General features: G+C 46.1%; 2 protein-coding genes across 2 annotated transcripts in view; both read right to left on the bottom strand.

The window, feature by feature from the left end:
- npas3 (neuronal PAS domain protein 3) overlaps window positions 1-8067 on the bottom strand; it is a gene marked incomplete at both ends in the record, with an annotated part of 230156 nt that extends 222089 nt beyond the window's left edge. The window contains one exon of the mRNA XM_083682974.1: window positions 7916-8067. Coding sequence (XP_083539100.1) covers window positions 7916-8067 — 152 coding nt within the window. The remainder of the gene's footprint in view (window positions 1-7915) is intronic.
- A 14635-nt stretch (window positions 8068-22702) lies between these two features.
- Window positions 22703-27131, bottom strand: part of akap6 (A kinase (PRKA) anchor protein 6) — a gene marked incomplete at both ends in the record, with an annotated part of 100764 nt that continues 96335 nt past the window's right edge. Inside the window, 3 exons of the mRNA XM_083684092.1 lie at window positions 22703-23233; window positions 23327-23767; window positions 24288-26951. Coding sequence (XP_083540218.1) covers window positions 22703-23233; window positions 23327-23767; window positions 24288-26951 — 3636 coding nt within the window. The remainder of the gene's footprint in view (window positions 23234-23326; window positions 23768-24287; window positions 26952-27131) is intronic.

Here is a 27131-nt window from a genome sequence, read left to right on the forward strand (position 1 = left end):
AAGCTTTATGGTAATAGCTGCGACCTTGCCTTCTGGAATGTTCTCCATCCTGCTGAGGTAGACCACCACAGAGACGGCCATGTTAGGAGATTATAAACACCGTCAGAGAGGGGGTGGAGGTAGAGAGAGATGGGGGGGGGGGGGGGGGGGTAGAGGGCAGGTCTGGCTGGTAGCAGTGGTGTAGACAGCAACAGAGAGAGAGAGAGAGAGAGAGAGAGAGAGAGAGGGAGAGACAGAGCTCCTGACTACAGCAGCATATGGAGCATCAGCATGTTAAACATCTGGTCTGATCTGGCCATTCAAACACCTTGCTACGTATGCATGTCCAGTATGTCATGTTCAGTATGTACATACAGTAGCATTGTCTTTGAACGGCCACACTGAAAAGGAAACTACTGCTGATAGCTACTGTTTTCTTTTATTTTAGCTTCAATAAAAAAAAAAAAATGACAGTTGTATTTATTTTTTGCCAGAATATAACGACTTCTCAGTTTGAGTATCGTTCTACCAAGCCCCTCATGGGATGGACACCTGAAGCTGTGTAAATTTTTTTTTAGAATAAATCCATCATACAGTGTTCTTCTAACAAGTCACCTGCGGCCCATCAGAGTCATGACTGTGTTGTGGCAGACAGCCGTCTCTGGTCATTGACGGTGTCTACAGGGCTCGGAGGAAAAAAATCATTGTGTGGGACGAGGTGGAGGAGAGGAGTCCTTGTGTATTTAAACAGTTCCAACCTGGTAATTGAACTGTGCTTCAAGGACAGGGGGGCTGGGAACCTGCAGGCTCAGCACATCTGGAGTCATTACATCCATTTATGGTAGAGGAGGCAGGGAGAGAGAGTAGAACACTGGTGGATAGAACACTGGTGGATAGAGCACTGGTGGATAGAACACTGGTGGATAGAACACTGGTGGATAGAACACTGGTGGATAGAACACTGGTGGATAGAACACTGGTGGATAGAACACTGGTGGATAGAACACTAGAGGATCGAACACTAGAGGATAGAGGATAGATTCAATCCCATCAAAATATAATTCTAATTCTAATTCTATGGGACAGAACACTCGGATTCTCTTCAAACACCATAGCCAATATCTGAGGGCACAAATGAATGTGTATAAAAAGAACCTATAAATGGTCTGCACATAGTAGAACGCTCCCACATAATACCACCTTCAACAGTGACAAGCTTGGTGATACTGTCACCATCAAAAGAGCTTTATAGTCTTCCAACTCTTTGTGTTTCTCCCAGCACCTGTATAATGGGATATGCATTATGATAATGCTATTGTCTAGGGGTGGAACACAGGCGTTCTCTTCAAATAAGCCATCAGATTCCTTGAAAAAAGAAAAAGGGATTTAGGTGAGCCTAATACACCCGTGCAGGGAAGAGTGAGCACGGGGGGGGGGGGGTGTAACACTTGAGTCTCTCTTATACCTGTGCAGTAACACTGTTATAACTTTGGTTATAACATTACGATAACATATGTTACACACCTTGAGGAAACCACCAAACACAACACTACCAGACAGGCCCTAACCTGAACCCCACAGGGAGACAGAACACCAGGAAGACCCAGCAACAGCTGGAGAAGGTCTGTGGAGGCAGAAAGAAAATAAGCAAAAACACCCTCGAAAGAAGTGGAGAAAACCGCACAAATCGAACCCCCGGTGGAGAAAGTGTGTGAACGGCCGATGCTCACCAAAGAGCAAAAAGGGTTTTGAGTCAAGTCAAGTCATGTTCCATAGTAACACTGACTTCAATAGGCATTTATGGTATCATCATAACATACTGTATCCATGTCATGTGTGTGAGGGATAAACAGAGAGGAGTGCTTTTGACTAACAGGTGCATCTCTTAGGAGACACTGTCCTCTATAGCTGCTGTCTGTCTGTCTGTCTGTCTGTCTGTCTGTCTACACAGCACTGAGCCACGCCTGGAACCCACACAGACAACAACCCATACCATCCAGTAGTGGATCAGGGGAGGCTGGTGGAAATAGAAATTCGGAGTACGGGCTTACTGTAATGCATGGAACGGAATGAGGAACGTGTTTGACATCATTCGTCATTCCATTCCATGCATTACAATGAGCCCGTCCTCCCGATTTCTACCTCCACCAGCCTCCACACAGTTTGAGCACCACAAAGCCAGTCGTAAAACCAACAAACATGTCTCCTCCACAGTGGCTCGGCTGTAACGCAGCAGGCCTGGTCTAATACAGTGCATCGGCTACGGCCGAAGGCTGCACTATGCCTTCCTGGGTTACCTCTTCTTTATGTCTCTACACACACTGACCTTCAGGATAACCCAGCCGTGTGGTGTGGAGGAGAGAGAGAGAGAGAGAGAGACGCCCGCGCCAGAAACCAATCCTAATTCTGATTAATAAATACAGTTATAGTGGGTTATGGCCTACAGTATGTCTCGCTTCTTTGCTGTTTCATATCCAGTCAATAGGTAGAATACTGTGTCCTCTAATACCACGGTTACACACACACACACCCTATGTAGTGCACAATCATAAACACACACTCCATCTAGTGCACAATCATAAACACACACCCTATCTAGTGCACTATAATAAACACACACTCCATCTAGTGCACTATAATAAACACACACTCCATCTAGTGCACTATAATAAACACACACCCTATCTAGTGCACCATCTAGTGCACTTCTACTGGGTCTGGGAGTGACCAAGGACAGCAGTGTGAAGGATATGATTTTAATAAGGTTTGTTGTCCAACTTTAGGCAGAGACTATAAGGTCTCCTCTCATCTCCCAGACCTCAGTGATACTGTTGCAACACATTAGTGTTTCTGCTGACAACACTGTTTCCTTCCACATTTTGCTGTGGTACAATGCACTCTCCCACACAGAGGGAGGAGAATTACATTTTATACTTCTACTATTGAAGTGTTTAATGTCTCGAAAAGGGGCCGGAATGTTGTGTGTAATTCATTCAATGACATCTGGTTCAATTTGAGAACAGAACCCGGGAATGCTGCATATGTCTGCCGTTGTAAACCATTATGATGTAGCCACAGAAAGAATTTAAATTTACTGTAAATAATGTGGAAGTATTTAGAAATTAAAGAGAATAAGAGGGGAAATCATTTGCAGTGTTTTCACATTTATGACCGCTTTATAAAAGACACAAACTTCACACGGCTATTCCATCATAAACAAAACTTTTCAATTGAAGGTAAAGAACAAAGTACATTTCACCTACAACAGAACGCTGCTCTCCTCCAGACCCTCCAGTCTACCACCTCACTCTTTCTTAACTCGCTCCTATAAATCTTCTGAGGCAACAGAAAAGGAAATAGGACAATTTAGCACTTTTGTTTGCCCAGAGGGGCGAGGGAGAGGGGGGGGGGGGGGGTGACGGTTAAGAAACAAAGCCAACTCTGTGGTTACTCTGTTGTGTGTGAACTCAAGCCAAAACCATTTCTCTCTCCCTCTCTCTCTCTCTCTTAAATTTCACCACTTAATCCGAATAGACTTGGCATTAGTCAGATCCCACCTTCAGGACAGCAACAGCCTTGCTGGCTGGCAAACACACACACACACACGCACACACCGACAGATGCTATTAAGGGGGCATTAAATGAAATATATTCACCTACCCCTTCAATCAGTATTTTCAGACCTGAGTGTTATTTAGTTGAAGTCTGAAGTGGAGCAGAGTAACCCATCTCAGACCCACTCACAACGCCAGTGGGAAGCAGGTGATAAAGAAAGCACTCATACACGGCCTAGGAAGTTTCCCCCCTCCTCCAAATTAATTCCATCTTCAAGATGCCTATCGCGCAGATATGCCCAGAATGGCACACAAATATGCTCCTGCCAGAGAGATTACCAGGGACTGACTTAGCATAAACATCCCCTTCTGCTGGAGCTGGAGCCTGGGCTGCTGCCTCCTCTATCAGCTGCCGTTAGAGGTGCTGGAAGAAATAGTCAAATAGCAGGCTGATATATACCCAGAGAAGATCAGAGGCTTTTATTAACATCAGTAATAACACATGTATAATGGTTATAATGCTTGATGAATAGAACGTTGACACAGTGGCGACGCTCGATAGTAGCCTATAGGTATTAGCCCGTAATCATCTGTGTTTGAAGCTTTCGATAGATTTGCTTGTCCGCACATGTGGCTGATCAGGGATGTAGAATAGCTCCGGATCATTCTATTAATCTTTAATGACCATCTGTAATTAATAACACAAATGCATTACAGAATGTCCAAGAAGCTGAACGTATCTTCATACCAGGTGAGGCTGGTGGAGGTAGAAATCGGAGGACGGTCTTATTGTTACGCATGGAACGGAATAAGGAATGGTATCAAATGTGTAACACATGTTTGATACCATTGCTAATTCCATTCATTACAATAAGCCTTGTCCTCCAATTTCTACCTCCACCAGCTTCCCCTGCAGTGCACACTGGCGTGTTGTATGATACAGGATACTGGTTTGTTACCTTGAACATTAGCTCTAACTGTGTATTCAATGACACTGAAGCAGAGATTACAGCTCCCAAAGATGGCACTGGATGTAATAAACTCAGATTTTTAATGTCTAGGCTAATTCATAGTTTATGACTAGTGATGTAATAGGTTATAATATTCCTAAAGGGAGAAAAATAGACTTTATAGTTAGAATATGCCAATGAAAAAAATGTCAATTATTTGTGGTGATATACATGGCTCACATTTTATGACCCTACCACAATATCATATCATAAAACAGATCAGCTTCTAGATATTTCTCATTCACTCAGAGTGACCATCTAATTGTTTTTCAAAACGATCCTCAATACATCATATATAATATTTCCTGCTGCAGCCACAACGTCCTCCTATACAACAGCTTGCTACAGTTGTCTACACCCGTTACCTTGTGGCTGGTTTGTGATCCGACAAGATAGGATAATCCATGCGCTACATTTAAACTTCCTCAACAGCTGGTTGCTGGTGTATGCTAATTTCTCACAAGCTTCCGCGGTCCCGCAAAACAGCGGGCAGAGAGAAACCACTGCACAGCTCACAGCAGAGAACGGTACGTCTGTCTGGCCTAGCTGTACTTCCAAGCTACACAGAAACAAACAGCGGCATTGTCATCGATGAATGCCCACGTTTCTCGACGCTAAACAACCTTGCTTAGAGCATAAACAATGCGAAAGTCGCTGCATTACCGGGGCAGTGCTCTAGCAGCCGTTCCACACACTGGATGTCCTCTGCTCTGTTTAACATACGCCTTCTATCACGTCTATACCTGTTACCCCCGACGTCAAGGTCCCAATTCTCACACGCACTCCTGCTGCTGGAAAAGGGCAACATCGAAACTTCTGTCATCTCCACTCAAAAATGCACAGCATCTAAATGACAAGCGGTACCGTTATAGAATAGAAATACAACAATCCAAGCGTTACCGTTCTCTTCGTGTAGGGTCTTGCTGTATGCTAGGCTTGGTGGGCGCCATCTTCCTGGAATTATTTGATTTCTTACTTTTTTTTCTTCAGATTTATTTTGACATAAAGCCGCGCCGCCTGACAGCAATGCGTCATGTAGACTAGGTGTATTTAAACAAAGCCATAGCGGTGTGGAGGACCAGCCGTGCCCCTGTCTCCGTGTGTTGGCGTTCATGAGCGTGGAAAAAGGGAGCAAAAAACCCCGAGACGAGCTCCAAAGGCATGCCAAGAAAAGTGAGTGGAAACCGGGGGGATGCTTCTTCAAATGCCGCTGCTGTCCTCGCACACGGGGCTCGGGGTTGAAACAGTGGATTACTACTCTACTGACGGGCGCATCTTATCGTTACATTTTCCCGCAACAGCCCCATGCATCCTGCGCTTCGTAACGGCTTTTTTCAGAGTCTGTTTGTCTGTGCATTTTCCAGCTTTTCCCTGGCTCGCTCTATTAGAAAAAGGACACATCTTCTCTCTCCTCCCGGCGCAACAACGCCACTCAGTTGCAGTTGGAAACAGTTTTTTATTTTTTCCCCTAATACAGGTTGCAATGCGCTTTTTGCTTTTTAATAAACTTTATATTTCCGCATATGTTATTTCATACATAACAATGGCAATGTTTTCTTACACAATAATCCGTTTTTAATTGTATTGCAATCCGACAGAGATTGATGGGTGACTCTCTGCAAAGCTAAATGCAATAGTCTTGGGGGAAAAAATATATTTAAAAATTAATTATAATCACTACTGAATTGATACATTGATTGGACACATTGATGTAACTGTAACTTGTTCAGTCCATTTTCTATTTTGCTAAATTGTTTCTATTTCCATGCAGGCTATGAGGAGTGCTATCTATAATCACGTCAAAAGAAAATCCATAATTGAAATGAAACATATTTGAAACATAACATCTAATGTTTTCTTTGTTTTCTCTTCAAAATGATCTGCATGTGATGATCTAATTAACAGCTAAAGCCAAATGTTGTCAGCCGCCTGAAACACACCACTGCCATTTGGTTCATTCAAATAGACATTATCTATACATAACTTGTTTTAACATTTCTATTGTCTTTCTTAATTCTTTATCCTACGTGTAATATATCTGGCAAGGCTATAGCATCTTAGATGTAATTTAAAACTCAACTTCAACCGATGACCCGTCAAGGTCATTGACCGGTGAAGTGATTTGAATAAGTGTGCATCTTTGTATCTTATCAAAATGTGTAGACTACACCAGCTGCGAAATTCAAATATCAGGAAATTCACAATGCGTTGGGGGAAATTCTAGCATAGCTTATAAAAGGAGAAAAGGACAGCCTGATACTGTTGCAAATGTTTTGCAAATGGAAAGAGTGGATTCTAACTCTTGACTTGTTGAGATTGTGTTTGGTGTTTTATGGGCACTTAGTATTGTCTACTCTCAGTATTTGTAATTCAGTCAGTCAAACTGATGCAAAAATGCCAACTACAGTATGTAGTGAAACGTAAACATATAAGGCTGCAACTATTTCTGAAACGATTACAGCGTTTTATGGTAGGCGTGTACGACAGAGCCTGGACATCATGGGGTCATCGAGGAAAACACAATAATATTCCAAGTAAAAGTGCCACGGCTTGGATGAAGTTGAGCGTCTCAACTAAATAAAAAAGCTTCCTATTTTAGCGGGTTGCATGACACTTTGTCAAAGTTTCTGTTTCAGAGAGTGTATGAGCTGGTGTGGCCTTGTGGCCTTTGGTGTGCTCCATCATAGCATACACAAGAAGCCTGACATGTTTTTTCTGGGGGGTTTTTAAACATAGAATGAGCATTATTGTGTTTTGCATATGCACTTACATATGAAGCACACATTGGTTTGTAATGCAGGCTTTATGTGACAACTGTTGCCAGTCATAAAGCCCGTGTTTTTGCGCTCTGGTGTGCGTTTATTTCTCGTCGGCATACCGTTAGTCCTTCTAGTACTTTTGATTGGCTTCGAAGCCATGATCAGGTCACCGTAAAGCGTTCAATAACCATTGCACCTTCTCCTACAGTTGTTATTGATTAGGAAATAGCCTATTGGCTGCTCAGAATCCCATGGTCATTTTCATTTAGGAAAAAGTATCATTTAATTGAAGTTCTCTTTTGAATTAAGTTGCCAAGTGAAGTGTCATTTTGATGTACTCAATTCCACATGCGTGCACAATCCCCATGAAGTGAATTTATTACACTCCGCGGGATGGCCATTTGAACTAATGACCGTTATTGACATCTATGCCTATCCATAATTCCATGGCATGCATAAAACCGGATTAGAACGTGATGTCCCAAAATAAACCCAAAGTGTTCGGTTCCTAATAATAGAAATCTCCCGTTTCGGAATGCATGGGGTGAAGCACATTCTTTCACATGAATTTAAACATTAAAAAAAATAGTATATTTAAAAATGGTCCACATACCTTTGTTGATATGACGTTATCCCCTGGACGTTCTGCGGGTTGCCGTTAGTCGTACCGGGGACTCTCCCCACGGCGGGACCCGATGGCATTCCCCCGGCTCCTCCACCTGCCGTCGTCACCTGAACACTGAAATCCGGGAATATTCGGATCATCCCCGCTCAGATTGAACACGCACCGAGTCTATGAAGATATTTCAAAGAAAAGCAGCCGTTCCTCCAGCAGCCGGACAAGTCACACCACAATCCCATTAGTGACGGTCAATACCAGCTCTTCGGCCATTCTACGTCTTGATTTCTGTTTCAGGAGGTTAGCAATGACATTGATGCCGGCGGTGTGTGTGTGCCTGGGCAGGAGGCGCGTCCTCTATGCACGAGCAGTGTGTGGTGGTGAAACACTGGAGATAGATAGGTCGATAGTGTTCTGTTTCTATAGGATAGAAATGGATTAAGTCGTTGTGCAAAATAGCGCAATTGCCTATTGACTTGCAATTATTGAGAGTTGTTATTTCAGATTTTTAAGGGGGTTTATTTCTGATACAGAAATAATTGCCTTCTCTATGTGTACGTTACTTTATCATTGTCCTGCGTAAAAGTGGAACATTGATTATCTTGAATGGTGGTCCTAAAACTTGAAATTTAAGAACAGCCAGTCGGTCAAAGTTTTAGAGTTACCAGAACCAACAACTGATGGCGCTTCGTCGGACTTCCTTTTTCTTATAAGATCACTAATTATTTTAATTTATATAAACTCATGTTGAGCTCTAGAAGCCGTAATCATAAGAGATATAGTCTTCAAACGTTTGCTTTGACAATTAGAGGAAAGGAAAGGAAAGGTTCATAGCCCAACTCTCCGACCGTTCTGACTCCACAGAGCACACAGCATATTTTTTTCCAATCTGCGCGTTTTTGTCAAAACATGCAAGTTAACGTTCTAAGATGTACATTAAGTCTAGACTTAAACATCAAGTTTAGACTGCCAAATCGTTGAGTCTCTATCAGAATGAGAGGAATGCTTAAAGTTCTCCGGTGCCCTACCCACTAGTATCAAAGTTGATCGGTTGTTGGCACAGTAGTTATCAATTCCGCTGCAAGAATCCTTATTAATTACGGTACCGAAATGGGTTAGGCTTGTGTGCAAAAAAACGCGGTCGTGAAAACTTCCAAATAACGCTGACGCATTCAGTTTGTCTCCAACAATTGACGTGCGAAGTTCTCCAATCTTATCTTGGTAGAACTGAGCAGCTCATCAACTCTTCTTTACTGATGCTCTCCCTATGTGCAGTCTGTTTGTGTGAGCTGTCTCCGGAAACAGGTTTCCCTCAACTTGCTAAGCCCTAATGTGCGACGGTGCGTTTGTAAATAAGCTTGTTGATGTGTGAATTTGCTCCATAGGTTGTAGCGGTGTTGTTGTTGTGTGTTGTAGTGTGCAGCAATGCCATTCCTAGCGCGTGTGAGCGGATGAACTTGGCCCCACCGGCTGCTGATTAACTGCCTCGCGCAAAGCCGATCCCGGAGCGCGCGCCGCTCCCGTTCCAGCCAATCAAAGAGCGTGACAGGAGCGCGCGGGGGATGCTGCAGCAGTAACCCGTTGCAGCCCAGGAGAACCAGAGGAATCGATCCTGGTGAAACTGATATAACCTTTCATTACAGCGGCATTAACACACCGACAAGCCTTCACCAACACACCGGGAAGAGGACACAGTCGTGCGGCTCTCATTTACATGATAACTTATGCATTGGAGAGAACACAATGAGAAGAGGAGATGCGTTATAGCACTGTTATTTCAATTATAAATGTTATCATCATGTTTGCTGGTGATGCCCACATTGACATCAAGACCATGTCAAGACTACATCTGTGTGTGTGTCGTCGTCGTCGTCCCCCCAGGGTCTATATGCTGATGCAAATAGAACCAGGATTAATAACATGTGATCTACATCATCTACAGAACACAGTGAACATGTGTTACCTCTCACTTCTAGAAGTAGGGCAGGGGCTTATACATAGTTAATCAGCATTGAAATGCCTTGGTAGGAAGGTTACATAGACACAAAGACCTGAACGAAGGCTTTGAAAAGAAGACACCATCGGCTACATTCACTCAAGTTCTGCCGATACATCCTCCACTGAGCTCTAAGTCCTCTGACGCAGAAGTTGCAGAGTAGAAACCACCCTCTCAGGCTCTTATGAAATGAAGCATTCCTCTAACTAGTCAATACAGTTGATTAAACACCAATAAAAACAAGCCGGGCCGGGCACTTCACCCCGAGACTTCAAATTGGATCTCTTCTTTAACCAGGTCTAATGAAACTGCTTTAGGAATGAGGTCCGCAGAGTGGCTGTGCTATCGGTGTATTTCCCTGTAATGAAATCAAATGAATTGCTCTGGAGGCTCTCCATCTCTCTCCCCTCGCTCTCCCCCCTCCCATATCTCTCTCTCTCTCTGGTTGCAGCCCATGCTAAAGCCATCCTGGGCCCTGATACAATTAGAGCAGCAGCCTCTCTCCTGTTTACCTGCTCAGTTATTTGCAGAGGCCTGTATTGCATTTATCTGTCTGCAGCTGTGTGCTAAAGTACATGAGACAGATCAGGGCCACGCAGAAACCCTGCACACTGCTCTCCCCTGTGAAACCTCAGCTTCTACTGGGGCTGGGCTGCTGCTCTCTCTCTCTCTCTCTATTTCTTTCTCTCACTCTCTCTCTCTGTCTTTCGCTCTCTTTCTCTCACACACACATGCACACACACACACAAACACAAACACACACAGGCCTCTCTCTTTCTCTCTCTCTCCTCCCTCCCTCTCTCTCAGACTATAATGGTAATCAATGGCAGCTATCCTGCGTATGGCTGGGGCCTTCTGCCTCCCTCCTCTGCCTGGCCACTTGCAGTAATGAGGTGACTAGATGTGAACAGCGTAATGTAAGGAGGTTGTGCTGTTTTAATGCAGCCTAATTGAATAGCATTCATCCAGGGACAATCTGGCACCTGATTTTCGAGGGGATTTTTAAAACGCTTCTTCTCAATCAGAATTAAGGGGGTACTACTCTCTCACAAAATGGAACATAAGGGTCCATTTAAAATGTGAAATAACACTCTGTTTTGAGGAGGGAGATTCAAACAGGCTGGCAGGAGACTGGGTAGAGTTACCAGAGCTCGAATTACATGGGGGGGGGGGGCTTGAGGGGGCTTGGCACCCCCATAACAAATCAGTTATAACAACCCCCCCTAAACATTGATATGTGGGCCCTCCTTAAGTCAAAATGGTGTGTTCTGGGCAGCCCAGAGGGTTGTCGGGCACCTCAGGGAGTCAGGATGTAATTCTACCCTGGCAGCTCCCGCCACTCTCCTCAGATCCAGAGCCATCTAATGATTGACAGTTTTCCCAGCGCCATATTGACCAATTAGCTTGTTAATGTGAGGATGGATACGTCCTGTCACCGGCCCTGCTGTCGGCTGAAAGCCCCTCCATCACCAAACACGACGCCGCCTATGCGCCCGGCAGAGGTCACAGATAAAGCACACCACTTGAAGGTATAGAACGACACTATCTGGAACTCTTTTCTCTTCCAGCTCTGCTCTGTTCTACTGTGTTATTCTCTTTCATCACACGGCCTTCCTCTGTCGTCACGATAACAATCCGTTCCATGTTGAGTGACGCTAAGGAGACGTTTTGGAGGACGTATCATGACATTCTACAAGTAGTCGTGAGTCATTTGCCTTATCAGAAATGTGCAGTGTTCTGTTTCAAAATGGCTGCTTCAGGATGAGTGAGAAGTCGGTATGATAATACTGTGGATCCAGAGGTCATCACTGTCCCTCTCTCTCTCTTTTGATTTCTTTCTCTCTCTCCCTCTTTCTCTCCCTCTCTTTATCTCTCACCACCTCTTTTTCTCTCTCTTCCCCTTTCTATCCCTCTCTCTATCTGTCTCTCTCCATCTTCCTCCCTCCCTCCATCCATATGATAAGCGTGTGGATTCAGAGGTCACCACTTCCTCCTGTCTCAATAGTAGATAATTAGAGTTTCCTCTCAGAATCATAATGTCATGGTTCTATTGTGAGAGAGAGAGAGATCTAGCTGTCTAATGGGTATTCCATTCATTCCTCTCCTCTGTTGATGGAAAGGTGACTTATTCTGTTCATTTCTCAGGCGATTAAAGGAGTGTTTGGGCCTCTGTCTGAGATGTGTGTGAATGAGTCATCCAACTTTAAACTGGATACCAGCACTGAGATGAGTAAATAGGAAGTCTATAGTAAATGAATGCTTAACAGACAAAACAATATAGGCAATTATGGTACTTAAAGGTCCAGCATAGAGTTTTGCATGTTGCTGCTCCCGCTGTCACATCGAAACTTTGAAAACGTGCATATGCTACGATTTGTCTTTTTTGTCATCAGATTTTAGAAAACTATTTTTTTGGACTAATACAGCACATCACTTCTTGATGGCTACCGATTTAACATGGCCATTTGGCACGATTTGAAATCTACGTATTGGACCTTTAACTATAATATTGTTAATAACACTTCACATGAAGTTGGTCTTAAACAGTCATACTACGCAGTAATTACTATAGCAACAGCATTGTATTACAGTACAGAGACAGTACTCCAACAAGGGGACAAGAGAGAGAAATCATTTCATCATATTCTCACCATAATCACTTAATTTCCATCCTCCAATCTGATGGATAGGAATGCTAGTGCATTTTAAAAGTCTGGGTCACGAGGTTATGAAAAACACTTACATTTCACTCAGCTGTAATGCAGTATGAAATATTGCTGTCCTGTGTTCTCGGATGATCCGAGGCTCAACTGAGATGATGAATTAACTGCTGTGAGGAATTATAGACGCGGCATCGGGAGAAACTTTCTACATGTAAATGATTGATCGGAGCGGCCAATTGACAGTGACGCGATGGCGTTTATTTATTCTGCGTTATGAGCTCTGTGTTGCCCCCGTGGTACTCCTGTGCGATTTCAAATCAAATTGTTTCTTAATGCGCTTTGATGACATCGTCTGGAATCCAATCACCCAAACCCTCCAATTACAGGAGCCGAGTCAACTGATTGGCCGGTCGTCTGATGAGGTCGCCACACCTGTCATATAGTCCTGTCGTCATGGCGAATGCTACAGATGCCTGTCATTGGTCTCCACAACGACAAACCGATGCAGGATACCGGTTTATTACATTCCCATTCTTTTCACATATTTATATCTTCTTCTCAAGTGGTTCTTTAACTTTTTCTGGTGACACTTTATAGACTCTTATGCGATTAGTTTATGGCTAGTACGGTACATGATTCAGTAATGTTATAAGAGTTATAACTCAGACAATAGTGTGATTGTCATGTTGGAGTTTGTCACATTGTGTATTGAATATTGGTGGTTTCAGGACTCCTTTAGCTTTTCCAATGTATGGAGTCTTCATTGGTCACATTGATTGTCATAGTGATCAACAGAGGAGTGTCTTTATAGCATCACTGTACATATCCTGTGAGAGGCAGGTGAGGCTGGTGGAGGTAGAAATCGGAGGACGGGCTCATTGTAATGCATGAAATGGAATAGGGAATGGTATCAAACACGTGTTTGATACCATTCAATCCATTCCATGCATTACAATGAGCCTGTCCTCCGATTTCTACCTCCACCAGCCTCACCTGCAGTAATGCAATGTAATGTAACTAAGCCAGTGTAACATAATGTAATATAATACAGCACATATAGCTGAAGAGAATCTGTTTTCAATTTAGACCACCATTTTCTTTTCCCAGATTAAAGAGTACTGGCGTTCCGATGACAATGAGGAAATCCATCAGAGGAAACACACAGCAATGAACAGGAGGATCATGGGAGCTCTCTAAAGCCTATGAGGTCATCAACGATGATGGAAAATTATGGAACGCCAGTAGAAGAGTTAAGTGTTTATTGTATCTGTACTGTACATCAGACTGCACTGCAACAATGCAAAACCATTACCTATGGCCCGTCCCTAACCTCGATTTGTTATATATATATATAAATATAAAAGTTTGGACATCATCATCACTGTTCTAGAACATTCTGAAGTTTGACATTTAAATAAGAGAGTTCTTCCGTCCTGCTCCACACTCCTACACAGGAGAATGATTCCCGTCTTGTCTGTTTGATGTGGTGTAATCAAAAGTGATCTTTTCAACAAAGACTGGCCATCTTATTAATTTGACCATCCATGCTGAAGCAGAGACACCAAATCAACATTGTGACTGGCCAGTAATTGCAGAGCCACCACGGTTCGATACACTTGACCTTCACAACCTTTAAAGCCATTTCCATCTCTTACAGAAATATCTTTTTAATTGCGAAAAGGCGCGTTTCTCTCCTCACCATGTGATGTCCTTTGAAGACAATGTCAGAATGCATTTCCATTCTAATTCATTCATACTATCAGTCAGAAGCTCTCAGCCACAATAACAGTCATGCTTGTTGGGGGACTTTCCTGTTCATACAGGAGTGGAAGTAATAGCCATCACAATAGAGGACCTAGTGGAGTAGTCTTCCATAGGTCGAGTGGAGGGCCCTTCTCTCAGGTATCTGGATTAATCTCCAGGAAGAAACACTGGACGCACTCCACAATAGCTTTCTGTTTTTCTTATTTTACGATTGAATCCAAAGAAATATGAGTTTAACCTATTCTGGAGTGCATCCCATTTTCTTTCACAAAGTTATCACTCTGAATTCAGGAGCAGCGCCCTTGTCAGTGACGTTGAAGAGATTTGTTTTCTGACAATGTGCAGAGAGCTCATTTTATACAGTGATTCATCTAGCATCCCTAACAAAGCCAGTCCACACACACACACACACACACACACACACACACACACACACACACACACACACACACACACACACACACACACACACAGTGTTGGGGAAGCTACTCAAAAAATGTAGTTAACCAAATTACCAATTACTTTACAATTGAAGAAGTTAAACTACACCAAAGCTATCCTTGAGAGAAATAACTAAAGCTTCTTCGAAAAAGAAGTTCAATACATCAAAACTACTTAATGAAATAATACAAAATTAAGAAACATGACTGCAAGAACAGAACACTCTGGAGGAATGTTAACAGGATGTGTAATTTATTACACAAAGAGGCAAATTGTTGAAACCCTTGGTAGAACATGTTTCTAGGCCAATAACAAATGTTGTCCTTATCTGACACTGAAATACTGCTCACATGCAGCAGACAGACAGACCTGGCTGTGTTGAATTTAAAGAATAAAGTAAGTATTTGTAGGACTAGACCCTGTTACTTGTGAAACAGGCGTCAAGTTGTTTACCATCTCAACTCGGTTACACTTAGATAATTACTTTATAACTGTTTTGAAGCAGGCAGACACTGTAAACATGTCTTTGTATAACTCGACCATATTGCTGCTATAGGCCAATAACCTCGCTAACCACCAAAAGCTAGCTGTACACAAGAGCTCCTTATTATGCAATTTATTCAGACAATACATTAAATTACAAAGTGTTTATGCATATTTCTACTCCACGAAGGAATTATAGATAATCTAGGTCAGACTACCAACTCTCTTCCAAATCTTGCAAGCTCCCTTATTCCATTAGCTGACATTTGCCATTTGAGTCTAACTGACGCTGACATTTATCTAGCTAAGGTAGCTTGTAGGCCAGCCAGAGTCCAACCTACGGCTACCGGATAGCTACGAGACGTCAACTGTCCTGGGCAGTTAGCTAGTTAGCTAACAAGCTCACCTTGAGGTGTTCTTAAGTTTGTGTTCGACGTCTTTGCTGTGGAAAGTGTAGACATAAGTCTTTTCGGTGGACCTGGTTAGTTTCAAACATTTGCTTATGTATGGCCATGGTGTTTGTGTGTCGTTTTGGTCCTGGTGTATACTGTACTACGACTCCTACAAAACAGTTTTACAGAAGAAGGCGCGTAACTGAGGTAAATCACGAGACTGGAGTCGAGAGAGAGAGAGAGAGAGAGAGAGAGAGAGAGAGAGAGAGAGAGAGAGAGAGAGAGAGAGAGAGAGAGAGAGAGAGAGAGAGGTGTAACCACGTGGTTTATTTGCTGTGTGAATTCCACTCCATTCATTATAATGAGCCCGTCCTCCGATTTCTACCTCCACTAGCCTCCACTGGCTGAAAAGCACAAATTGCCTTTGTGTAACACGGTTGCTGATAACCAAATAAACTGTTTCACAATGGTTTGTGCCATTTTCCCTATACAGTAATTCAGTGAAAAAAAAGATATATCTTTGCTTCTTGTGTGTCTGATTTGTTGTGATGTAAGAAGGCACTCATCATCAACAAACACATCTTCCATAAGACCAAATGGACGATTACAGGAATGGGGCTGTCATCAAGGCAAGACTCAGCAATCAGGGAAAGGTTGATTTGCTGTTCGGTAGTGTGTGTGTGTGTGTGTGTGTGTGTGTGTGTGTGTGTGTGTGTGTGTGTGTATATATATGTCTCTGAAACTGTTTGTGGGTGGGTGAGTGTGTGTGTGTATGTGTCTCTGCAACTAGGTGGGTTTGTGTCTCTATGTCTGCGTGTGTGTGTGTGTATGTGTGTGTGGAGGGTACATAATACAACATCCCAGCTGATTCTCTGACGGCCATGAGGATCTCTCTCCTCCAGGAGTCTTCAGACTCATCAACAGCCCCAGTAAACAAGACACTGCCCATGCTAATGTGTGTGACTGGTGACACAGACGCTAAGGTCACCACCATGTGTTACGCTCAGAGTCTAGACTGTACACACTCTTTATATCATACGCTGTTCGTGTCCTTCAATGACTTCCATAAACATATGTTTCACATAACCCCAATCAGTCTCGTCAATCTCTCATCTCCTCCAGCTTGTCTGATCCTCAGACACCACTGACACCTCTCTCATCTCTCTCATTTTGTATGCAACGTATGCAGTTCAATTTGAGTATAAAAGAGAGAACTGTTGACTATCTTCTTTGTTGTTTTATAAAAACTTTTTATCATAGAGAGTGTCACGTCTCACATTGACGGTTTTACCGTATTCCCGCAGTGGGTGACAGAAAAAGGCATGAGACACAAAGTTTATTTTCCAATAAATTACGTTTATTTCTCAACATGTTGTATATTGTTAACCATGCAGTCTATAGCTCTTTCAGGCTTATACTTCCACATCACAAACACAGACAGTTTTACACTAACACAGAGGATGTTATACCATCATTATACACACATCAAGGTTTAAACATACATATATACAGATGCCTATTCCAAACTTGCCTGTCCTTTTTTCTTCTTTTCTTTTCTCTACAACTCTTAAACACCTAAGCCGTGTTTTAACAAAAGGTATAAGAAATAACAATTGCAAGGCACACATTTTTTAAAGTTTAAAACCTTTTTACTCGCTCCTCTGCGTATTTTAAGAATAAAAAAAATGAAATGTTACACTGAATTACATCAACAGTCATCTTCATCCTCATCATCATCATCATCATCCATCTCATCGTACACAACAACAACAACCCGTTTAGCTGTTTCCAACTTTGGCCGTGTTGCATAGATAGGCCGGCTTCTTCATCAATATCATTGATTCCTTTTCCCCCACATTCTTGAGCCACAATGGAGCTAGTTTTCCCGACACAGATTAAGCCAAGTCCTGGACTAGAAAGAACTTTCTTTCTTTCTTTCATTCAACATGGTCTTTAGCCTAGGAATAGGGTCTGAGTCCAGGAAACTAGGCCAATATCTAACATCTTAAATATGAGCAATATCTCATACAATGCTCCGTTGTCGTGGAGCAACATTTGTCCAATAGTACACAAGTAGTACCAGGGAGCAGGAGCTCCAACAATCATACCAGGGGAGGCTCATGGAGGCAGAAATTGGAGGACAGGCTCATTATAATGCATGCGACGGAATGAAGAATGATATCAAACACACGTGTTTGATACCGTTCCTCATTCCGTTCCATGCATGACAACGAGCCCGTCCTCCAATGTCTACCTCTGCCAGTCTCCCCTGGTATGGTACAGTAGAACAGACAGCAGATAGCAGCTTGCTAAGGAGCTTCATGTAGCGTCCTGGTTGTCCTCCATTGTCTTCATCCGACAGGCAGTCCCTGGATCTGTCCTGTGACAACGCAGGGTCCTCTCTTCACATGTGAGCTTACCGTGTGTTTGTGAAGCAGCAGACCCAGAAGAGGCCCAGTGCCCTGGGCATACAGTACAGCAGTATAGGTCTGCAGCAGGTCCAACAGAACCGCTAGCAGCTGTGAGATAGTAGTAGTGGTGAGAGATGCCATGCAAACTGGCGGAAGAAGCGTGTGTGTTCTCCTTCGTACTGTATGTCACTGTGTGTTTGGGGTTTTGGGGAGGGGGGCTTGGGGAGGGTGGGGGGTTGCATGGTGGCAGAGCAGTGAGGTAGCTCAGTTCCAGTCTGGGATGGGGGCGGGCAGGGGAGGGAGGGGGGAGCCATGTGGGAAATGGGGTTGGATGACTTTGAAGGTCATCCAGAAGGTCATCCAAAGGTCATCCAGGGGTCAGCGTTGCGTTGCAGCAGCCAGGAGGAGGAGGAGGAGGAGCTGAGGAGGAAGAACCAGAGGAACCTGGAGAGAGAACCAGGAGAGACAGAGGACCCAGGTCACCAGAGGAGAGAGCCCAGCCAACAGGCTACCAGAGGCGGGGAGAGGGCCTTGGAGCTCCCTGACCCTCACACCTGGGCTCTGGAGGAGATTGGGAGTCTGGAGGGTGCTGGGAGTCTAGAGGGCGCTGGGGCTGCACCTGATGTTCTCTGTCGGGGAGAAGAAGAAATAGAAGAAAAGAGGGATGTCAATAAAACTGACTTGTGTGGAGGCTGGTGGAGATAAAAAATGATGTGTTTGATACCATTCCATTCCATGCATTACAATGAGCCCGTCCTCTGATTTCTACCTCCACCAGCCTCTTTTGGTACACACACACACCTTCATTTGTAGCCATTTCAACTTCTTTCGTCCACATCTATTGATGATGTGGTAGAGGTAACTACACATACGTGTTTATAAACTCACAGAATGGTTGGTTATTATATGCATGAGCACAGTCTAATAGCAAGTCTGTGTGAATACAAGTACGGTCTGTCTACAATATTTGATGTTACAATGCAAGGTTACTAGGGGTGGCGCGATACACTCAGCTCACGATACGATACATGATACAATATGCATTACTGTCAAGATATCAAAAATAAAGTTAAATGAAAACAAAAGTATGTCTGAACAAGATTACTGCCTTGGACAATTTATTGTTAAAACAGTGTGTAAATCAGGGGAGGCTGGTGGAGGCAGAAATCGGAGGATGGGCTCCTTGTAATGCATAGAATGGAATGAGGAACGGTATCAAACTAAAAGTGCAAATTATAGAATGTCTTGTTATGTGAATGATGAATACATTTTTGACAAACTATAGGCTGGGCTTGCAGCCAGCATTCAAACAGAAATATCAGCACATTTCGATGTGATTTAACTGTTTCCAATGCTAGCCAGTAGCCACAACGTACAGCTGAACAAGATTGAACAAGATTACTTGTTATTTATCATTCCATAATGTGAGGAATAAAATGTACAATGTCTTGTTAAAATAAAGTGCTTTATCAAAATAAAGACTAGGCCCAGCAGCCAAAACTCAAAAGGTTTTAAAAATACCAACAACACATTCAGAGAGACTGATTCACCTGTTTCAGGAGATCCAAAAATGTATGAATTAAATAAAACTGATTTCACTATACGTTCTTTGTCACTATGCGTATCATCACTTTTTTATTTTTGCGGAAATTCTAATTTCAATATTTTTTCCCCTTGATACATACCCCCAAAAACAAATATAAAAGGTGAGTGTTTGAAAATCAAATTCCTGTAGCTATATATTTCAACCAACAACACCATTGTGGCCCAGTTCCTCTGTAACATAGCAGCAATATTTACATGTTTGAGAGCGTGTGTGTATGTGTGTGTGTGTGTGTGTGTGTGTGTGTGTGTGTGTGTGTGTGGGGCGGGGAGTGTGTGTCTCTCTCTGCACAGCAGCAGACCTTCTACTGTCTAGTTCACCTCGCGTTTCATGATATGCATTCATGATTGCTCTAATTGCACCTGTCCCCCAGCGCTGTCTGCTGGCTACCTGTCTGAACAGGTGGACGAGAACAGGCAACGCCACAGGGGTCAGCTCCAGCTCTACATCTCACTGTGTGTGTGTGTGTGTGTGTGTGTGTGTGTGTGTGTGTGTGTGTGTGTGTGTGTGTGTGTGTGTGTGTGTGTGTGTGTGTGTGTGTGTGTGTGTGCGTGCCCTCAGAGGCTGGCGCTGTCTCACCTGCGGCAGGGAGACTGACTGGGGCTCATGTGCACTGCCCTGAGGGCTGCCATGGGACAGCGGTGTGTGTGTGTGTGTGTGTGTGTGTGTGTGTCTGTGTGTGTGTGTGTGCGTGTGTGCGTGCGTGCATGAGTGAGTGTGTGTGTGTGTGTGCGTGTGTGTGTGGACAGCAGGGACTCATGCAGGGGCGGTAGTTGGTGCTTAGCCCTGGGGGTGCCTACGGGGGGTGACATCACTACACACCGCCTTTCTATTCTAAACCTGTTACACAGCTTCAATGGTGTGTGTGTGTGTGTGTGTGTGTGTGTGTGTGTGTGTGTGTGTGGCTACCCTGTACCCTTCAGACAGGCTTTGTTAATACATGGTTATTTTCCTTTGTTGCTGAATATTCCAATCATGTGATTTTTCTGTTGTATATTGTACTATTAAGTAGGTTTGAGTGAAGTGAGGTAAATGTAGATTGTGTAACTGGTGTTATTTGTGAGAGAAAGAGAGAGAGAGAGAGAGAGAAATGGAGAAAGGGAGAGAAAGAGAGAAAAAGAGAGTGAAAGAGGGTCAGCGACTCAGACGGCGGAACAGTGAGATCTCTAACTCGTTGATGTATTCCCTCCCTCCATCCATCTGAAATATGCGTTTCATAAAGAGCTTATGATTACTGCAGAAACCAAAGGTCCTCACTCCTCCACCGTGGTGATGAGCGTCAGAGAGGAGAGCATCATGTCTCTAGCTAACCCCGGCCACGTACCCCGGCCTGCCCAGCCACGTACCCCGGCCTGCCCAGCCACCTCTCCCTCTCTCTAAGTAGAGTTCCTATAATTTGAAGTCATAACACAGTCAGCTACACAAGGCGCCCGCATCATCATGGACAGAAATAAGCTTTTATGTCTTATTATAGAGCAGCTCTGTAGAGAGAGGTGAAGAGAGGGAGAGAGGGAGAGAGAGAGAGAGAGAGAGAGAAAGAGAGAGAGGGAGAGCTGGTTTGTTCTTTCTTTTTTGCATTTATGATGATGAAAGTTCTTGTGAATGTGCTTGCTTGCAGTATAGAATGAGGCGGAAAATGTATTGTTTGCAATGTAACGCTCAATGGGGAGAGACCCCTGCAGCCATTCTACCAGGGAGAGCCACATAGCGAGAGGGTGTGTGTGTGTGTCTGTGTGTGTGTGTGTGTGTGTGTGTTCGTGCGTATTTTTGTGTGTATGTGTGTTTATGTGTGTATGTGTTTATGTATATATGTGTGTGTGTGTGAGTGTGTGTGTGTGTGTGTGTGTGTGTGTGTGTGTGTGTGTGTGCGCAGCCATGTGTGTGTGTGTGTGTGTGTGTGTGTGTGTGTGTGTGTGTGTGTGTGTGTGTGTGGTGCTCAGCTCATCATCTACCTACCCTGACCTGGGGCCTGCCTTGTCCAGTCTTTGAGGCAGATGAGCTGCCACTTCCCTGGGGTCCTACACCAACCTCCCCCCAACCTCCACCTGACCTTGGAGACTAGAGAGAGAGAGAGAGAGAGAGAGAGAGAGAGAGAGAGAGAGAGAGAGAGAGAGAGAGAGAGAGAGAGAGAGAGAGAGAGAGAGAGAGTGTGTTAGGAAATAAAGGATATAAATGGAAACTACATTCAAGAATTGTGTTGGTGTTTTTCCTGTATAGTGTTTCTGAAAGCGCATGTATATTTCTCTAGTGCTCCTGAGAGTGTGTGGAGAGGCTAAGTGAATCCACTGAAAAGAGACTAGAGAGAGAACATTAATTCAAACAACAAGTAGAAAATGGAAAACAATCCCTCTTTTCCTTTTTTTATTCTTTGTCTTTGAAAAAAAAGCAATCTGTACATCCATTACACGTCCTGTCCATGGAATGATGACTACTCCACATTCAAGGTTTGTTTTAACAATTACGGCATTTTCACAGAATAATCACTTAATTCTTCATTAACTGACACAGGCACACAATTGTGTGGTAAAAGGTCAGGTGTGGGGTTTCACAAGGGAGGAGGAGGAGCAGGTTCAAACCTTGCATGAGGAATAGAAAAAAACCGCTTCAAAAGAAGAACGCAAACATGCTAATTCAGTCATGAAATTAAAGTAATGATTCTCGAATCTTATGAATCATAATGCAATGGGAATGATTATGATTATTCTGTTCCGTAGACCTTAACCACTAGAACCGTAGGCTTCACATCCTTCTGCTATTACCTCCACAGGGGGAGGAGAGGAGAGGAGGAGGGAAAGGAGGTGAGAGGGAAGAAGAGGAGAGGAGAGGGGAGGAGAGGAGAGGGGAGAAGAGGAGAGGAGGGGAAAGGAGGGGAGGAACAGAGGAGAAGAGAGGAGAGGAGAGGAGGGGAGGGGAGCGAAGCAGATCACAAACAAAACAATTTCTCTAACATTCCCACCACAGAGATGAATACACCCCCCCCCCCCCCCTCCCCCGCTCATTACCCAGAGATAGTGGTCTGGTGTAATGTCTACACCACACTCACCTGTTTGGCAGCAGGCCTGACTTCCTGGAGTGAGCTCCGCCCTCCTCTGACATCCCTCTGTTTCATCCCTCGCTCGGTGGTGGGGGGGGCGTCCCCGGCGCTATCCGCCCCTCTTATCACGGGACAGTTAATTTTAGGATTAATACCCCGGCCGCCTGCCTCCTTTAGAGGATTTGTAGTAGAGGAGCAGGAGACTCTTATCTTAGTCATTACAGGGGAAATATTGGATTCAAGCGCTTTAGTATCTGCCAAACATTCAACAGTGTCTATCAGGGTTTCACATGGTAGAGGATTAAGATAAGCAGGCTCATTATGGAGGCTCTGCCCCTGGCTCCCTGCTAGGGCCCTGCTACCACTGCTGCTGCTGCCTGGCCAAACACCTTCACCGTGGGCCGCCTGGGTGAAGCGGGAGGGGGACATGGGGGTCTGGGTGTAGGGGGAGGTGGGTACAGGGGTCTGGGTGTAGAGGGAGGGGGGTACGGCGGTCTGGGGGTAGCGGGAGGGGGGCAGGGGAGTCTGGGTGTAGGGGGAGGGGGGCAGGGGGGTGTGGGTGTAGGGGGAGGCGGTGGGGGAGGGGGGCAGGGGGGTGTGGGTGTAGGGGGAGGCGGTGGGGGAGGGGGGCAGGGGGCTCTGGCTGTAGGGGGAGAAGGAAGGGGAGGGGGAGGGACTGGAACAGTCGGGCAGCAGTCGGGGGCTGTGTCTCCGGGGTCTCTTGGTGACGGTCATGCTGTAGCAGAGCGGGGGTCCCAGGTAGACTTCCTCCGTACACGCCTCAAACAGCAGCTCCTCTTCCCGGAGGATGTCGGGGGAGTTGGAGAGGACAGGGGTGTTGGAGAATAAGGGGGTGTTGGAGGTTAAGGGGGTGTTGGTGCTGCTCTTGTCCTCTCTACAGGTGCTGACCTCTCCACAGTCACTGTCGTGGGAGGAGAGGGACAGGTAGGAGTAGAAGTCTCCCTTGCGGAGGGTGATGGACCGGTGGGAGTGCTCCAGGACCTTGTCTCTGAGCTGGGACAGAGGAGCCGCTGGGCTGGGCCTCTCCTGGGGCTCCTCCTGGATCAACGGATTCAGACTTTATCAATGACTGAATATACTATGTCAATGTATCAATATATCAACATACTATATCAATTTATCAATGTATCAATATACTATATCAATGTATATTGAATATGAATTAATGTTCTTTCAACAAATTAATGTATACAGTGCCCTGTGTAAGTAATGGGACAGTGAAGTGTTTGTTCTTCTTTTGGCTATAAACTCCAAAAGTTTGATTACTAAATTACTGGTTACAAAGATGAGGTTAAAGTAGCGATTCTCAGCTTTTATTTGATGGTATTAATGTACATATTGGTTTCACCATTCAAAAATGACAACACTTTTATGCATAGTCCCCCTATTTCAGGGTACCCAAAAGTAATGGGACAGCTTTATCAAATGTCCAAATTAAGCACTCATGTTCAGTTATTGGTTGAAAATCCTTTGCATGCAATAGTCGGGAGTTCAAGAATTCAATGTATTATCACTGAGTAGTAGATAAACACAGTAATAAAAAGGCATTGGCTCATACCTGGTTCTCTTTGTTCTTCAGGGCCACGGAGGCCATGCCGATAATCTCCATTACAAAGCTGTGGATGTTCTCCGTCTGCTGCTGTCCCTGAGGGGACGAGGGGCAGGAGGAGGAGGGGGGGTGGCTGTGGCCGTGGCCATAGCAGGGGGGGTCGGGGGCGGCCGGGCCAGGGGTGGCTCTCCTGCTCTCCTCGTTCAGGTATGAAGAGAAGGTCTCCTGGCTGCAGGTTGCACGGCGGCCCCCCCTCAGCGAGGCGTGGTTCTGGGGGCTCCGACAGTCTTCTACAGGGGAGAGGGAGGGGGAGGGCAGCCTGGAGCTGTGGCAGGGGATCTCCCCCCTCAGCTGGCTCTCCAGAGAACACTCTTTGGTCTGGAGGGAGAGGAGCTCGCAGGACGAGGGCGTGGTCGCCGTGATCATACCCCGGGAGGAGTCACTATTCACTGAGTCGTTCATGTAGCAGTCTTTAAACGACTCTCCCGTCTTGGTGAACAGACTCCCCTCCTCCCTCAGCAGCTCGTCGTCCTCGTCCTTGGCCTTCAGGTGAGCGTGGTCCACATTCCCGTTCTCCATGTCGTCGGCAAAGCGGCTGATGTAGGTCCTGGTGGCGTTCTTGCGGTTGGCGTCGGTGTCCTGCTGCTGCAGGCGCTCGTTCTTCACGTTGCTGTGGGACTCTAGGAGTTTCAGCGCCGCCCGGCTCAGGAAGCGCCGCTCGTTCCCCACGGACGAGGAGGGCCCCACGGTGGAGGAGCTCTCTCTGGAGAGGGTCCCACACTGGAGCTCGTCCCCCAGGCCCAGCTCGCTCCTGTCCCTGTCCCTGTCCCTGTCCCTGTCCCTGTCCCTGTCTCTGTCTCTGCCCTGGGACCCGGACCCGGACCCGACCCGGGGCTTGATCCAGTTCTGGAGCTCATTCTTCATGTACTCCAGCCCTAAAGCGAAGGAGCCCTCCATGTACTCTTCCTCTGACGTCACGCTGGAGTCTTCCTCCTCTTCCTCGTCTTTGATCCCCAGCTCCTCCTCCGTCAGTGTGAGGGTGGAGCTAGAGAGGAGGTCGCTGTCGTCCTCGTCGTCCGTGCACGCCGACGTGCACGATACGTTGACCACCATGCTGACGCTGGCGTCCCCCTCGTCCTGCCCCCCCACCCCGGCTCCTAGCCCCGCCCCCGCCACGGCGCGGCAGTGCCTGCGGCGGAACGAGGCGTTGGAGTCGAGCAGGCGGCGGTTCTTGAGCACGGCGATGTCCTCCGAGCCCACGGATGAGTCCTCTGTGCTGCTCAGCTCCGTCAGGGAAGCGGCCGAGCTCTCGTTGACGGAGGAGGGGGGTCCCCTGCCCCTGGAGAGCAGGCCGGGAGACCCCACGGGTCCCAGTGCCGGCAGGCGTAGCGAGCTGCTGCTCTGGAGGGTGATGTCAGAGATGCTGCGTGTCATTGCCAGGGCCAGGGGGCTCTGGATGTTCTCCAGGCGTTTGAGGAGCTCCAGGGTCCTACGGCTGAGCTCTCCCGTGGGCTCCAGCCCCCCCTGTCCCCCCGGCCCCAGCTCCCTCAGGCTGCCCTGGCTGCCTCCCTCGGCCTCGTCACAGCTCCGACACGGGGCCAGCCAGCTCTCCAGGGACATGCTGCGCTGCAGAGGGTCTTTGGCTGAGGGAAACAGCTCTCCTCCGGCGTAGAGGGACTCCAGGGAGGAGCCCTGGGAGAGGTGAGGGGAGGATTCTCCGTGGCCATGGTCCCTCTCTCTCATGACTCGTCTCTCATCATCATCCTGATCATCTTCATCATCATCATCTCTACCAGGGAGGAACGCTCCAGAGCCACACCCGTTGATGAGAATCTCGACCGTCTCTCTCCGGTGCTTCCTCCTGCTCTCCCCTCCTCCTCCTCCTCCCCCCTCCTCTCTCTTCTTCCTTCCTGTTTTAGATCTTTGGTCTCGGCTGAGGGACATGGTAACACAGTCCCCGTACAGAGCACACTGATTGGCTCTCTCCAGGACCCTGTCAATGTCCTCGTCATCACACCCTGGGTCCTCGGGGGAGGGGGAGTATCTCCCGGTGGGGGGTGTGAGGGACACGCTGCACCCCTGGCCGCCCCCCTCCCCCTGATCTAGCAGACAGATCTCAGAGTTAGCCGTGGTCTCAGTGTCCCCCTCGCTGACTATGCCGCTCTCGCTCTCTGATCTCCGGGCCGAGTCGCCGACGCCACTCCCCCCCCCCCGGAGCCCCCCCAGCAGGTCGGGCAGAGACTCCATGGAAGAGAAGGAGGAGTCTTTACTCAGGCTCTTCAGGAGAGGCTGCTTCCGATTGGCTTTGGAGGAGGAAGTCTTCCTGACGGGGAAATGAGGCTGTCTATAGAGCTCCACGTTGTGGAGACTGAACACCTGGTAGACGTTGTTGGGACGTTGGGTTAATGACGGAGGAGGGCTCCCTCTGGACTCTGGGCTTGACGACCCGGCCCTGTGTTGACTGACCCGTCGGGGACGTGACTGGGACGCGAACCCGTCCAGACCAAACCCAGGGGAGTCTAGACCCAGCCCTGGTTCTGAGAGGTCGGGGTTGTGGTCGGGTTCGGGTAGCTCCAGGTTGGTGATGGTCATGTCTGTTTCATCCCACTCCCAGGAGTCTTCCACTGGGGCGTGGAGGTCCATCAGACCTGGCTCTATGGTGGTCCCAGGCACCTGGAGAGGAGGAGGGGAGGAGGAGAGGAGGGGAGGAGAGGAGCTTCAAATTGCTGATTTGATAAATGATGTTGTTCTATACTTGTGTAATAGCAATGTAATTACTCAAGTAATAACATTGTATTAATGCTTTCTCATTTGCACTAAATACATTGTTCTATACAGAGCAATTAGGAAGCG

The sequence above is a fragment of the Argentina silus genome (genome assembly GCF_951799395.1).
Source record: "Argentina silus genome assembly, chromosome: 13".
Classification (NCBI taxonomy): domain Eukaryota; kingdom Metazoa; phylum Chordata; class Actinopteri; order Argentiniformes; family Argentinidae; genus Argentina; species Argentina silus.